The sequence below is a fragment of the Salvelinus namaycush genome, chromosome 2 (assembly GCF_016432855.1).
Source record: "Salvelinus namaycush isolate Seneca chromosome 2, SaNama_1.0, whole genome shotgun sequence".
NCBI lineage: Eukaryota > Metazoa > Chordata > Actinopteri > Salmoniformes > Salmonidae > Salvelinus > Salvelinus namaycush.
Genome location: NC_052308.1, coordinates 68,054,195 through 68,071,324, shown reverse-complemented (window position 1 = coordinate 68,071,324; position 17,130 = coordinate 68,054,195). Strand labels below are relative to the sequence as shown.

General features: G+C 40.6%; 1 protein-coding gene across 1 annotated transcript in view; it reads right to left on the bottom strand.

Moving 5' to 3' along the window:
• LOC120023098 (VPS10 domain-containing receptor SorCS1-like) overlaps positions 1-17,130 on the bottom strand; it is a gene marked incomplete at its 3' end in the record, with an annotated part of 162,957 nt that overhangs the window by 28,228 nt on the left and 117,599 nt on the right. The window contains exons 5-10 of the mRNA XM_038967072.1: positions 13,801-13,874; positions 11,461-11,525; positions 10,381-10,499; positions 9,963-10,052; positions 7,831-8,010; positions 878-1,024 (exon numbers count right to left, since the gene is read on the bottom strand). Coding sequence (XP_038823000.1) covers positions 878-1,024; positions 7,831-8,010; positions 9,963-10,052; positions 10,381-10,499; positions 11,461-11,525; positions 13,801-13,874 — 675 coding nt within the window. The remainder of the gene's footprint in view (positions 1-877; positions 1,025-7,830; positions 8,011-9,962; positions 10,053-10,380; positions 10,500-11,460; positions 11,526-13,800; positions 13,875-17,130) is intronic.

Below are 17,130 nucleotides of genomic sequence, written 5' to 3'. Positions count from 1 at the left end.
AGGAACACACACAACCCCCCCCCCCCCATCATAAATCCTCACACAAACACTACTCCCCATTGGCTCCTTCCACCATTAGTTTTGATGGGAATAACCTTTAGCTGCACAATTCTCATTAGGACACTGCAAATGCCAGTAGTGCGAGCGTGTGTGTTGTGTGTGTTTAGAGGTTTATTAAAATGCTGACATTTTCTGACAAATGACTGCATCATACTGGGTGAAGGCGAGGTGCTCTATTGAATCACTAATTACTTTATCAAAGGGTAATTCTTTTGGGGTGTATTAAGGAAGCTAAAAAAGGGGGCTATGCTCTACCCCTTGGCTGACTGGGACCTGTCTCTATAATATACACTGTAATAAAGCTGACCATTAGAGCAAATCTGTGTTACTTTTAGACGGCCAGCACACTTACCTATTAGAAAGACACCGAATAGAGTTGATATCCACAAACAACACAGCAATGGTCTCAACTTTGGCCACTGAAAGTAGCTACTAGCTAGCACGAAGTTTGTGGAGAAACAAAGAAAAGAAGGGCATAGTTTGTCTCTCTCTTTATCTCTCTCTCTCTTTCTGACACATCTCCAGCTCTAAACGTGAGATCAGTTGATTGGACTGGATCAAAATCAAAATGGCTGACCTTTCAGCTCCGCTAGCTTCCTCCGCTGCACAACCTCCGGGGCGCTCAGCTTTGACGAGCAGTGCTCTTTCAGAGCTCTATCCCCCCCTCCCTCACCACCGCGGCAACGGCCCGGCTTAGTCAACTTCTGACAAGGCCCCGTTGACAAGTCCAACAGTGTTATGACGTGTGTGCGTGTTTGGTACGTGCGTGCATCTGTTTGTGTGGTGTGTGTGAATCTGTGTTTTTGTGTGTCCTCACTAGTTCACAGCGGATGCTGTTGCCCCTCAGGTCAGCAGTGGGAGCCTGCAGTAGCCTCCAGTCTCTCCCTCTGTTGTAGGTGATGTAAGTCTTCACCACGTTGTCCATCTTCTTGTTGGCGAGGAACATCCCTTTTATACCCGCCACCTAGGAGATAGAGATTAGGGAAAACATGTTTGGAAGATGTAATTCTTCTATTATATCCTGCTATCAACACCAAATTGTAGCTCGTCTAATAATGAGTGGTTACTTCAAGGAAGGTTCTAGACCTATTTCTAGGGAAATGGTCAGACACATTGTTCTCAACTGAAAGTGCTCTTATGGCATTCTTTGCCTTTTATTAACATAAAAAGTGAAAAATGTAAGTTTGTTATGAACAAAATACAAGACCAGGCTGTCTCATCAAGATAATGGATGAGGGTTAAAAATACCTGACTAATATTACGCATTTTCATAGAGTCCAGACGATAAATCAAGTCTTGCTTATCTTGTAATACAAACATATATTATATGGTGTTTAGCGAGATGTTATCACGCTTTTATGGCTATAGGATGTTTGTGTGCAACGCCAGAGGGGATCTACTGTAATGTGCATCATAATATATTGTGCTCTGCTTAATGCAGGAGATATTATTGTTATACAGATGTCGGATCTTAAATTAGACCTATATTGTCACAGCAAAATAACCCTGCAGCAACGGGATTTGAATGTTTAGTCCATGATGTTGCTTGATCGGTGGTTAGGCTGTTAGCTGGCAAAAAGTAGGCTACATAACCGTGTGTTAGTGCGGGTTTTCAGTTCATTTATGTCAATCACAAAGCTCATCTGCATTTTCTGCAGTGCAGGAATATTCTCAGCAACAAGAGAGAGATCAAATTAAGAGCCGACATCTGTAACACAATCATATCTCCCTTATTAAGCAGAGCACAATATATCATGATGCACATTACAGTACATCCCCTCTGGCGTTGCACACAAACATGCTATAGCCATGAAAGCGTGATAACATCTCGCTAAAAGCCATTTATTATAAAATAAATAAGAAGCGATTTATCGTCTAGACTCTAGAGACTGTAGTAAGATACGTGTGTCCTAAATTAATCTGACTTGGGGGCTTGGGAATAACTCTGAATATGAAATTGAGTTGAAGTCCTCACGTGCATCTGCCAAGCACTCCCTTCTCGTCAATAATTGACAGATACTTCAATCTCGCCTGGAGCTCAGATTTTAGCATATGCTGTGTTTCGGGTCCCCGACCCCAATCAAGGGACTGGATTTGATTCTATCGCCGATCGCAAGGCCAAATGAGGGGTTTAGACACGGCTGGTATATCATCAACAGCCTAATTATTTGATTTTCCACGGAGCTGATATCCATTCAGAGCTGCAATTTCTTCCCTGGCAATCTGGTGTACAGCGGGCCCCTCGTTTGTATCAGGTATGTAAGCTAATGTCTGCAGTTACTCATCAAAGAAAATAAGGTGCGCGTCAGCAGTTCTGTGTTCATTCCAAAGCGCGTTTGAAAATGGAACAGCAACTCGGTTAACGTCCAAAAGTGACAGGAGATTACTTGATTCTCCACACCTCCTGGTTCTTAAACTCTCCCACATTGATCGCTAGTCAATACAATCTAATATTACCGGAGTAGGTAATATAGAGAAAGAATAGGTCTCTTTGGGAAGATTGCATTGAAACGAGGCTGTGTTTGATGGTTATTATCAGTGATATATTCATTCCATCTGTCAACTGTGTGATTGGAAATCGTTCAATACACCTTGTACTTGGGGGTCGAACACCTTGAAACTGTATAGTTTGTACTTCTGCAAACATTCGATATCATGGCCCCACAGGGACGCCACCCTTCAAAGCCTACTATAGGCCTGGGCCTATATTCTGTACCACTAGAGTATGTGGTATAAGTGTTCCAGAGCATAGCTCCAGAGGCAACATTTCACTTCCGGTCTCAGGAAAGATGAAGGCAATTGGTATCTCAAGGTTACACTCTCGTGCAAACCACCTCTGTTTCTAAAATGACATGCCACCCTTGAGCATTGTCAACCTGTATGTGTATTAACCTTTTCTCCAGTGTATTTACAGATCAATCAAGACATTAAGCATGCTCCTTCAACACACTCATGCCTTGTTTACAGTATATTCCCTGTATACATATACAAATATTTATTTTAATATATACACATATACATATTCACAGTATTTTTTATTTTATTGAGACAGAGATAGGTAGAGATGAGTAGAGAGACAGAGGAAGGAAGATTCAGAGAAGCAGTGGAGCCAGGATGACGTATGTGTGCTGCAGGCATCAGTGTTACCCACACAAACAGGTACATCTACCTTATCTCCAGTATATTTACTATGTACATGTACAGGAGGTCTATCATGACGTTGTATATTTACCTCATACAGCTATCACGACGTGGTATATTTACCTCATAAAGGTCTATCACGACGTTGTATATTTACCCCATACAGGTCTATCACGACGTTGTATATTTACCTCATACAGGTCTATCACGACGTTGTATATTTACCTCATAAAGGTCTATCACGACGTTGTATATTTACCCCATACAGGTCTATCACGGCGTTGTATATTTACCCCATACAGGTCTATCACGACGTTGTATATTTACCTCATACAGGTCTATCACGACGTTGTATATTTACCCCATACAGGTCTATCATGACGTTGTATATTTACCCCATACAGGTCTATCATGACGTTGTATATTTACCCCATACAGGTCTATCATGACGTTGTATATTTACCCCATACAGGTCTATTATGACGTTGTATATTTACCCCATACAGCTCTATCATGATGTTGTATATTTACCTCATAAAGGTCTATCATGATGTTGTATACAGTATTTACCCTATCATGACGTTGTATATTTACCCCATACAGGTCTATCATGACGTTGTATATTTACCCCATAAAGGTCTATCATGACGTTGTATATTTACCCCATACAGGTCTATCATGACGTTGTATATTTACCCCATACAGGTCTATCACGGCGTTGTATATTTACCCCATACAGGTCTATCACGGCGTTGTATATTTACCCCATACAGGTCTATCACGACGTTGTATATTTACCTCATACAGGTCTATCACGACGTTGTATATTTACCCCATACAGGTCTATCATGACGTTGTATATTTACCCCATACAGGTCTATCATGACGTTGTATATTTACCCCATACAGGTCTATCATGACGTTGTATATTTACCCCATACAGGTCTATTATGACGTTGTATATTTACCCCATACAGCTCTATCATGATGTTGTATATTTACCTCATAAAGGTCTATCATGATGTTGTATACAGTATTTACCCTATCATGACGTTGTATATTTACCTCATACAGGTCTATCACGACGTTGTATATTTACCCCATACAGGTCTATCATGACGTTGTATATTTACCCCATACAGGTCTATCATGACGTTGTATATTTACCCCATACAGGTCTATCATGACGTTGTATATTTACCCCATAAAGGTCTATCATGACGTTGTATATTTACCCCATACAGGTCTATCATGACGTTGTATATTTACCCCATAAAGGTCTATCATGATGTTGTATATTTACCTCATAAAGGTCTATCATGATGTTGTATATTTACCTCATAAAGGTCTATCATGATGTTGTATATTTACCCCATACAGCTCTATCATGATGTTGTATACAGTATTTACCTCATAAAGGTCTATCATGACGTTGTATATTTACCCCATACAGCTCTATCATGATGTTGTATATTTACCTCATAAAGGTCTATCATGATGTTGTATACAGTATTTACCTCATAAAGGTCTATCATGATGTTGTATATTTACCCCATAAAGGTCTATCATGACGTTGTATATTTACCCCATACAGGTCTATCATGACGTTGTATATTTACCCAATAAAGGTCTATCATGACGTTGTATATTTACCCCATAAAGGTCTATCATGATGTTGTATACAGTATTTACCTCATAAAGGTCTATCATGACGTTGTATATTTACCCCATACAGGTCTATCATGATGTTGTATACAGTATTTACCTCATACAGGTCTATCATGATGTTGTATACAGTATTTACCTCATACAGGTCTATCATGATGTTGTATACAGTATTTACCTCATACAGGTCTATCATGATGTTGTATACAGTATTTACCTCATACAGGTCTATCATGATGTTGTATACAGTATTTACCTCATACAGCTCTATCATGATGTTGTATACAGTATTTACGTCATACAGGTCTATCGTGACGTTGTATATGTACCTCATGCAGGTCTATCATGACGTTGTATATGTACCTCATGCAGGTCGATTATGACGTTGTAAATTTACCTCATACAGGTCTATCATTGAGTTGTATATTTACCCCATACAGGTCTATCACGACGTTGTATATTTACCCCATACAGGTCTATCACGAAGTTGTATATTTACCCCATACAGGTCTATCACGACGTTGTATATTTACCTCATACAGGTCTATCACGACGTTGTATATTTACCTCATACAGGTCTATCATGACGTTGTATATTTACCCCATAAAGGTCTATCACGACGTTGTATATTTACCCCAAAAGGTCTATCACGACGTTGTATATTTACCCCATACAGGTCTATTATGACGTTGTATATTTACCTCATACAGCTCTATCATGACGTTGTATATTTACCCCATAAAGGTCTATTATGACGTTGTATATTTACCTCATACAGCTCTATCATGATGTTGTATATTTACCTCATAAAGGTCTATCATGACGTTGTATATTTACCTCATACAGCTCTATCATGATGTTGTATATTTACCTCATACAGGTCTATCATGACGTTGTATATTTACCTCATACAGCTCTATCATGATGTTGTATATTTACCTCATAAAGGTCTATCATGATGTTGTATATTTACCCCATACAGCTCTATCATGATGTTGTATACAGTATTTACCTCATAAAGGTCTATCATGACGTTGTATATTTACCCCATACAGCTCTATCATGATGTTGTATATTTACCTCATACAGGTATATCATGATGTTGTATACAGTATTTACCTCATAAAGGTCTATCATGACGTTGTATATTTACCCCATACAGGTCTATCATGATGTTGTATACAGTATTTACCTCATACAGGTCTATCATGATGTTGTATACAGTATTTACCTCATACAGGTCTATCATGATGTTGTATACAGTATTTACCTCATACAGGTCTATCATGATGTTGTATACAGTATTTACCTCATACAGGTCTATCATGATGTTGTATACAGTATTTACCTCATACAGGTCTATCATGATGTTGTATACAGTATTTACCTCATACAGGTCTATCATGATGTTGTATACAGTATTTACCTCATACAGGTCTATCATGATGTTGTATACAGTATTTACCTCATACAGCTCTATCATGATGTTGTATATTTACCTCAAAGGTCTATCATGATGTTGTATACAGTATTTACCTCATACAGGTCTATCATGATGTTGTATACAGTATTTACCTCATACAGCTCTATCATGATGTTGTATATTTACCTCATAAAGGTCTATCATGATGTTGTATACAGTATTTACGTCATACAGGTCTATCGTGACGTTGTATATGTACCTCATGCAGGTCTATCATGACGTTGTATATTTACCCCATACAGGTCTATCATTGAGTTGTATATTTACCTCATACAGGTCTGTCACGACGTTGTATATTTACCCCATACAGGTCTATCACGACGTTGTATATTTACCCCATACAGGTCTATCACGACGTTGTATATTTACCCCATACAGGTCTATCATGACGTTGTATATTTACCCCATACAGGTCTATCATGACGTTGTATATTTACCCCATACAGGTCTATCATGACGTTGTATATTTACCCCATACAGGTCTATTATGACGTTGTATATTTACCCCATACAGGTCTATTATGACATTGTATATTTACCTCATACAGCTCTATCATGATGTTGTATATTTACCTCAAAAGGTCTATCACGACGTTGTATATTTACCCCATACAGGTCTATCATGACGTTGTATATTTACCTCATACAGCTCTATCATGATGTTGTATATTTACCTCAAAGGTCTATCATGATGTTGTATATTTACCTCATAAAGGTCTATCACGACGTTGTATATTTACCCCATAAAGGTCTATCATGACGTTGTATATTTACCCCATACAGGTCTATTATGACGTTGTATATTTACCCCATACAGGTCTATTATGACGTTGTATATTTACCTCATACAGCTCTATCATGACGTTGTATACTTACCTCAAAGGTCTATCACGACGTTGTATATTTACCCCATACAGGTCTATCATGACGTTGTATATTTACCCCATACAGGTCTATCATGACGTTGTATATTTACCTCATACAGCTCTATCATGATGTTGTATATTTACCTCATAAAGGTCTATCATGATGTTGTATATTTACCTCATACAGCTCTATCATGATGTTGTATACAGTATTTACCTCATAAAGTTATATCATGACGTTGTATATTTACCCCATACAGGTCTATCATGATGTTATACAGTATTTACCTCATACAGGTCTATCATGATGTTGTATACAGTATTTACCTCATACAGGTCTATCATGATGTTGTATACAGTATTTACCTCATACAGGTCTATCATGATGTTGTATACAGTATTTACCTCATACAGCTCTATCATGATGTTGTATTTTTACCTCATAAAGGTCTATCATGATGTTGTATACAGTATTTACCTCATACAAGTCTATCGTGACGTTGTATATGTACCTCATGGAGGTCTATCATGACGTTGTATATGTACCTCATGCAGGTCGATTATGACGTTGTAAATTTACCTCATACAGGTCTATCATTGAGTTGTATATTTACCTCATACAGGTCTATCATGACGTTGCCCTCGTGCCCCATGCTGCTAACTACGTTCTCCAGGGCCAGGGTGTAGAAGACCCCTCCAGTCTCTGACACGTACAGGTTGTAGGTGTCGTTCTGGTTCCACTCCTGCACCGCCGCAACCACCCGGTTCTCATCCGTACTGATCACATGCAGATCCTAGCAGAGAAAGAACGTCAGCGGGTTACATTTGACATTAAGTTGCATATATACTGTATCATGTAATTAATTACAGACGAATATACACAGAGTGTACAAAACATTAGGAACACCTGCTCTTTCCATGACAGACTGACCAGGTGAAAACTATTATCCCTTAGTGATGTCACTTGTTAAATCCACTTCAAATCAGTGTATATGAAGGGGAGGAGACAGGTTAAAGAAGGATTTTTAAGCATTGAAAAAATGGAGAGAAGGATTGTGTATGTGTGCCATTCAGATGGTGAATGGGCAAGACAAAAGATTTGTGCCTTTGAATGGGGTATGGTCGTAGGTGCCATGGTTTGTGTCAAGAGTTTTTCACGCCCAACAGTTTCCTGTGTGTATCAAGAATGGTCCACCACCTCAAAGATATCCAGCCAACTTGACACAACGGTGGGAATCATTGGCGTCAACATGGGCCAGTATCCCTGTGAAACGCTTTCGACACCTTGTAGAGTCCATGCCACGACGAATTGAGGCTGTTCTGAGGGCAACTCAATATTAGGAAGGTGTTCTTAATGTTTGGTACACTGAGTTAAATGAACATTTAAATTAACCATTTTTACAGCGATTTTGTTTCATTACAATTCAATAATTAGTTGGTAGCTAACCATTTCAATTAGATTGCATTGGTGAAACAATCAGGTTTAATTAATGCCATGCAGGCCAACTGTAATTTCAGTTACACAAAATAATTACACAATACTAATTACACGGGAATGAATGACTTAATGAAGAGAGTATCAAGCAACACAGACTCAAACGTCCAATTTCTAAATCCCCATGTAATTATCAAATTAACAGAGGTGATGCAGTATGTAACTCTCAAAATGTATAGCTTCCCCCTCCTTTTCACCAGTAAGGTAACAGAAAAACGATCTACTGCTTCAGAAGTATTGTACAGTGGAAGGGATCTGATTAAATACAATTTTGATTTGATACTATCTCTAACTACTGTAGCTCCGCCATGGAGAGAATAGTTCAACCCTGACAAATTTTGCATGCATCTACCCATTTAGAACGCATTCTAATTAATCCAGCACATAATCACAAGAAAATAACAAATTATAAATCGAATCTAACCTCTCCCTTGATTAACCTGAACAATTGACACTCTGAATCAGCTTTGATTTCCATGTACCCACAATCAACGCCTGTTAATAATAATATGTCAACGGGTGTATTACAGTGGGCTTTCGAGAACCTCCGTCTACCCAATTTACCATCCCACCCCCGCTGGGTTTAATCATAAGAATAAATCAGTATCAGACCTCATTCTCACCAACGTAACTCCAGCGAGGAGGATATTACACTTATTAACTTGAATTGTGTGCTTGTCGGCCCGCACTAACACAGAGGGACACAAGCTGTTCTCGCTAGTGAATTTCATCTACCTCTGACTGCACCTGCAACACCTCAGTGTGGAGAGAGAAAGAGCGAGAGAGAGAGATGAGGATGGCCCATGGCTTGATTGAATAAAACATGTTTAATTGTCAATGGAGAGGCGGGAAGGCCACAAGAGAGGCCACAGGCATATAGCTGCATTGAATAACAATGCCAGAAACAACGGCAGTCGGTTTGGGCCTCAGTTCACTCATAAATAACAAAGAGATGCTGGATAGAAAGCTACCTGTGTTGTTTCCAGTATTGGTCTCATGATGGCTTAGGTTTGAATTCCCATAGAGGTTATTCTTTTGATGCATTTAAGGTAGGTTGAATCATAGATATATAACCACTGGACAGGAGTCTGGTCGAGTGGGTAACACTCTCGCTTCCGGAACCATATACTCCCTCCTGCAGCAGGGATTGTTGTTTGTTCCCAGCATGAGCCCTAGACACTTCTGCACCCTCTACTCTATCCTGGAATGTTGATAGACACACATGGTCACGCAATGGTCGGTGGGTTATACCTTAGGCAAGGTGTATTTGGGTAGCTTCATGGGTGTGAAGACTTCCCGCTTGGCTGACACGTAGTAGATTGGACGCCCACCAGTTGACACCTGCAGGTCATGAAACCATTGAATGAAAACACATTCAAGATATACGACCCATCAAAGCATACTACACACTAAAGCACTGATTAATATAATCTGTTATAATACATTTCCAATAAACGTCTTACATGTTCTCTCACTCACACACACCCCTTTGGATTACATCAATAAAACACGTTCATCAGTAAAACGCACCAATCCCAAAAATACATAATAGCCTTAAAATAAACACTTAAGAGTAATATGATCTTCAACATTTCTGATAATCCTACTACATGTTGTCTTACACACACACCTCTGTTCTGGTTCACGTCAGATATGGGCAATTACCTACCTGGACAAACACATACTCGTCTTGCACCACAAGGGAATTGGGGTCAATGTAGCCAGGGAACGGCTTGCCCTTATTGGCCTCGGTGCAGTTCTGCAGCTTGCAGGTGACGTACAGCGCCTCTGCACACACGGAGAGAAGAAACCGCAGCCATAGAACCAATGATCATATTAGCCAATGGGGGACAGGCAGCCTTCACCGCGAGCTAGCCTTCCATCAGGTGTCTCACATTAATTGCATCAATAAAGTGGCGAGCAAAAAGCGAGGGGAAAGTGGATGGAGGACCAGGGAGGCCAATTGCTTTCTTTCCTCTCAACAGCGGTGTGAGGTGGGGAGCGAGGTGTGGGACTGGCTGTCCCTGTGTGTTAGGCTTCAGCTAAATATGTTGTCTGGTTTACACAGCGAGCCGCGTGATCAATGGTGATGGCCATACATGGGCAAGGCTTGCGCTGTCACAATGGTGTCTGTATCTGTGGCGGCTGCTAACTGGGAGTGAATCTGCCACTCCGGCCAAAAAGGTTATTTGTTTGCTTTCTGTCAACGATTAGAGGGGAGTTTCTATTTTTGTCTATTGAGTTAGTTGAGGACCGGGGAGAATAACCCTTAAGTTTTGAGAGACGTATCCCCAGTACAATGGCGAAGATTAACTATGAGCTGTGTATGTCATGTGTTACCTCCATATCCGTCTCAACCTTTTGACGTTAGGATACATGTTCATGACAGAATAGAAAAACATCAACTGTGAATTGGTATTGTATCATGCATATTGCGTCACTGTATCAGGTAGATCCATTCAAATGAATTCTGTTCTGCCAAACCATGGACGGATGGCCATTGGGTTTCCATCCATTCCATTGACATTCAGAATGTTGAGCATCGGGATCACTCTGGTTTTAAAAGGCATTCTAATATATGCATTACTTTCCTCAATCGTCATTGTGTCCCCCGCGCCTTTAAATCGTGTGGCCAATAGCCCTTCATACCCTCTCAAACCCTTTCCATTTTAGTTCAAGGCCCATGGTACAGTAGAGACACCGGAAAACTGAGGAACAGAGCAGGAACTCTGAAAATGTAATTACTCACGTCCTTCAGAGATTATGGTTTCCAGGTGAATTAAGCCCGGTTCTTTGTCTAAACCCGTTTTGGACCTGCGAGGGAAAATACACATTTCTTTCAGGTACATCACTATTCTTTAGCAAGAAAAGACAGAAGGATATCACTGATGCTAACGAGCCTATACTTACCTTCTTATCCCTGACATTGCTTGTCAGATAAATTCAGAACACTGAGGGGAAATGACAACCAGAATGACAATTGCAAGAAACTTCAAGGGCCCCAGGCTATACCTCTGTGGAACACCTCAAAAGGTTGTACATTGAGGTAAAAAGGAAAACTACCTCAGGTGTTGCGTGTGATGTCACCGTGTTCAAGGCAAAACCTTACGAAACTGCCCTTACTTTCCTGACAGATTGATGGGGAACGCATCCTGACATCATTAGTAAGAGGGAAAGTAATTGATTTGCTTGCTCAGAACGCCCGCAGACACAGTGCAGCTACACAAAATCATTACAGGCCTGAAAGATTTACTAAAAGGAAATCAGAGGGATATCTTCATAGAGCAAAGGAGACAGCACACAAAGGGAAAGGATATCACGCACAGAGCCCACCCCCGATCTTAATTATGGCAGTTTGTCAGTATTGGTGATTTCCCAGATAATAACGCATCATCTCTAATTCTCCCTCTCTTTCTCCCTCATTCGCTCTTCAGTTTAAAAACTAAGGGTGAACAACCATTCTTTAAGCTCACCTATTTCAAGTCTCATAGACTGTACTATAGGGTGAATCTGAACCTACAGCATCTACAATGTGAGAAGATGTAAGGGGCAGTAATAATGATTTGACGTTTCATTAGCTGTGATGTTGTCTCCCTTGAGACTAGTGGTAAAAAATTAGGAGAAGGATTGTCATGAGATGGAGCTCTTGCCTCACATTAAAAAAACTCAGAGAGAATGTGATCTATAGATGTGATCCAGATTCCAGATGAAAATCTGCTCACGACTGGCAGGTTGACGTTTTTTGGGACGAGTCCTGTCCTTGAGTCAGAACTGAGCGATTTCCACTTGATGGGCCAGCTGCAAAGTCATATTGGCTATATTGTACAAATGTATTAGCTCTTTGGTTTAATTTAATGTTAGGGTTAGGCATCAGGGTTAGCAGTGTGGTTAAGGTTAGGTTTCAAATCTGATTTTATGAATTTGTGGCTGTGCTAGCGACACAAAGCTGCCTCTAGAACAAGATTCATGACGAAACATGTTAACCTGCTCACGACTGTGCCTTTTCTTTTCAACTACAATGGTCTGATTCAGAAAGGAAGTTTCCCAAAACCTTATTAACAGGGTTCACACAGTTCTAAAAATACATCTCACTCACTCAAGGAGTGCAGAAGCAAACCCTCTAGGCATCGTCCTCCCAGAACTGCCTAGCTTGTTACCCCTGACAGTTTCGCACAAATTTACTCAACAAAAGCTTTTTTTATACATCCGACTTAAGCCAGTTGTGTTAAAAATGACTGGATTTGACAGTTCGTGTCTGGCAGACGTGGGACCAGCTACGAAGTAGAACAGATGGAGAACAGAGGAGGATAACAAGAAACGAAACAGAAGGAGGAAGATCAAATCCCTGCAGAATATAGATAGAAGACAAGAGCATTCTCATGGGGTGGATTTGACTGACAGTCAAGTAAGGTCATGCTTTCGAACGACCTAGGGCTATATGGTTCAAACAGAAGATCAAATCAAACTACAATGCTCTTATTATCAAATATTATCAAGGACTGCTGTATCCCAAGACAGAAATTCCTAAAAAATAATATATTTTTTGCAGCATTAATTGTACAAGGTAATTCATACATATCCAAATCCATTTAACGCCCTCAAATTAACATTCCAAACGTAACTCCAAAACCTTGTATATAACCTTGCTTTAGGAATAACATTGAACAGGACCCTCCAGGGCTCCAACAGGTCCAACTGAAATCACAAAACTCATCCAAAATCCAACTCATGTGTTGACTACTCCGTCTGTTCACATTCCCTTGTCCACTAGCCACGCTCGACCAAACGAAGACCACATCGTTAGCTGCATTCCAAACGCTGAACCATTCAGCACAGTGAGTTCACTAACAAGCCCTAATGGGCCGCTGCATTCATTAGAAGTCTGAACCTCTTTAGAGTGTCAGTACCTTGCTATCTCATGTTGAGAAAGAACAGGCGCAGACACATCAATAATGTAATGCAAAGAAGAGGATTCACTCTGGCATATCTCCTTCCATTAAGAATGTGGAACGACCAATGTATAGTTAAATGTATAGTTAGTCTCGACATTAGGAAAGACAGGAAGAAGGGTAATGGTTGCTGTGCTTACCAGTAGAATCGATTGGGGGCCACCCTCTCATGGACAAGTTGCCACCTCCTTCCAAACTCCACCGAGCTGTACAGCTGTGGGGAGAAAGCCGATGGGAGTTACATACTGTATTCAGTCAGACAAGACAGATTAAATGAATAGTGTAAAATAAACATTCAACACAAACCCTAAAAGTCCAGATAGTTAACTTTAATTCAAATAGTTTAGCATTTTCCCATTACAGTCAATGTGATACAATATGAGCATAACTCGTTATATAATTAGTCCTGTTCACTTCACAAATAATGCAATTACTTATACCTCCCTAGGAAAAAAATTCTCTCAAGTTCATTTACATTATTGAGAAGCTATGTTACCTACATGGCACAAGAGGGCAACAAAAATGTGCCTCAGAAGAATCACCAGAACAGGGCAGAAGCTGAGGACACAATTGACACGGTCAATTCTCCACACATTCCTTCCATGTGAAAACCCCACACACATTCCCAGGTTGAATATGAAGCTGTAAAAGGGATTGTGTATGGTGAGGGTGTCATTGTGCTGGAGATATGGCTACATACTCCTAACAAGGCTAGAGATCAGCGGGGGGGGGGGGGGGGGGGGGGGGGGGCTGATGTGTGTGTGTGTGTGTGTGTGTGTGTGTGTGTGTGTGTGTGTGTGTGTGTGTGTGTGTGTGTGTGGTGGGGAGCCTAGCAGGGGAGCCGCGGCACAGCCGGTGGTCTCAATGTGAGCATTGTTTCGCTAGTCAGCACTTCGGTAGGTTGCTGAGATATCCCAATCTCTACTGAGAGCTGCTACACAGAGATGGTTCTCACACACACACATAAACATCACAGTCTCTATCGGTAGATGATATGAGCCGAGGGGGGATTCTTTCAAGAAACAGGAAAGCTTATTTGGGGAAGGAAGCATGGTACAATTGAATATCCTGAATAAGCATGGAATAAATGCCTTTTGTTTGCCTTATTTTTCACTATTTATTGTGGAGTCAGTATTTTTTTCTTACTAACTGGTTACTGTGAAGTATCCAAGGTAAATACATGAATAATGTCAATATCGGGCTTTGTTTTGTTTGTTGTTTTTTGAGCTTAATGTGTTTACTGCTGTCCAGCCAATGAGGCGCAAACCTTGTGAGAATGGTCAAGTTGTGAAAGTTTGGATGTGTTACTTTTTTTTTTTTTTTTTTTACAAAAACAGCTACGACAGCTAAGCCAAATTATGTATTAGTTTACTGATTACAGCAGAGAAGTCAACGAGGCATAAGACTTTATTTAATTGTTTTAGTTTGTGGACTTTTTCCATTTTAAATGTGAGCGATCAAGCATAACATGCAAACAGTAATTTATTAACGGCCGACTGAATGGTAATACTGTTTGTTTATATTTGTTTATTTTTTTTAAATTGTAGTTATTTACTCTTTCCTGAAGGGTGAAGTCAAGGCCTCAGTTAACAGACCTCAATATCAGCACATTTTCATTCAAATAATCCCCTTGACAATTATTGTTATTCAATTGATAATCATATTTAATTAAACTAATCCGAACCACTATTAAAGCCAAGCTGAATTGCAGGCATTTGAACTGTAGTGAAATGATGTTCCTTTACTTAAGGTCTTTACACAATGGTCTTCAAAGAACACCAGTGAAGGCCAACCATAAAGGTCTTCAGTCCACAACACATACTAATACCATTTGTAACATCATTAACCATTCCATAACATTAGATCACATTGAACACGTTACTATGCTTGTACTAAGCTGCATGTACTATACAGTCTGTTCCTTCCATACCATATGTGCCATATAAAATATCTGACTATGAGCATATGCTATTCTGGCCACAGAACAAGGTCAATATATTTATATGTCAATACATGGCAGTGGAAAATGTGAAAAATGCTATTTGAACTGAGCTATGACTTTCATAAGGAACAGAGTTGAATTAAACAGATGCAAGAAGAAGGGGTAGAGAGGCAGGAAATCACTCTGGCTAATTAGCTAACCCCCACAGTGAGGTTGTGTCTCAAATTGCACCCTATTCCCTAGTTAGTGCAATCATTTTAACCAGAGGCCATATGGATCTGGTCAAAAGTAGTGCATCATATAGGGAATAGGGTGCCATTTGAGACACATGCAGTGTTAGCACTTAGTCAGGCAAGTCGGAGAGGGATTTGTACATTGAAATACGGACTGGCAAGAGAGCCAGTTCCTCAATCTAGGAAATGCCAAGGAGGAATAGCTCCAGGGCACCATAGAGAGTAAATAAAGAGAAGGGGAAAGACAGGAGCAGGAGAGAAAAGGGAGGGAGGGAGACAAGGGGAGAGTGTGAGAGATTGAGAGAGAGCGAGAAGGAGAGAGAGTGAGATTAAAAGAGACAGAGTGAGAAAGGCAGAGATAGAAAGAGAAAAGTCAAGAAAGTAGTGACGGTGTATAGAGCCTAGCATATATATATATATACACACATACATACAGTGGGGAGAATAAGTATTTGATACACTGCCGATTTTGCAGGTTTTCCTACTTATAAAGCATGTAGAGGTCTGTAATTTTTATCATAGGTACACTTCAACTGTGAGAGGTGGAATCTAAAAAAATCCAGAAAATCACATTGTATGATTTTTAAGTAATTAATTTGCATTTTATTGCATGACATACTGTAAGTATTTGATACATCAGAAAAGCAGAACTTAATATTTGGTACAGAAACCTTTGTTTGCAATTACAGAGATCATACGTTTCCTGTAGTTCTTTTTTATTTTTTTTATTTTTTTTATCCCATTTTCTCCCCAATTTTCGTGGTATCCAATCGCTAGTAATTACTATCTTGTCTCATCGCTACAACTCCCGTACTGGCTCGGGAGAGACGAAGGTCGAAAGCCATGCGTCCTCCGAAGCACAACCCAACCAAGCCGCACTGCTTCTTAACACAGCGCGCCTCCAACCCGGAAGCCAGCCGCACCAATGTGTCGGAGGAAACACCGTGTACCTGGCCCCCTTGGTTAGCGCGCACTGCGCCCGGCCCGCCACAGGAGTCGCTGGAGCGCGATGAGACAAGGATATCCCTACCGGCCAAACCCTCCCTAACCCGGACGACGCTATGCCAATTGTGCGTCGCCCCACGGACCTCCCGGTCGCGGCCGGCTGCGACAGAGCCTGGGCGCGAACCCAGAGACTCTGGTGGCGCAGTTAGCACTGCGATGCAGTGCCCTAGACCACTGCGCCACCCGGGAGGCTCGTTTCCTGTAGTTCTTGACCAGGTTTTCACACACTGCAGCAGGGATTTTGGCCCACTCCTCCATACAGACCTTCTCCAGATCCTTCAGGTTTCGGG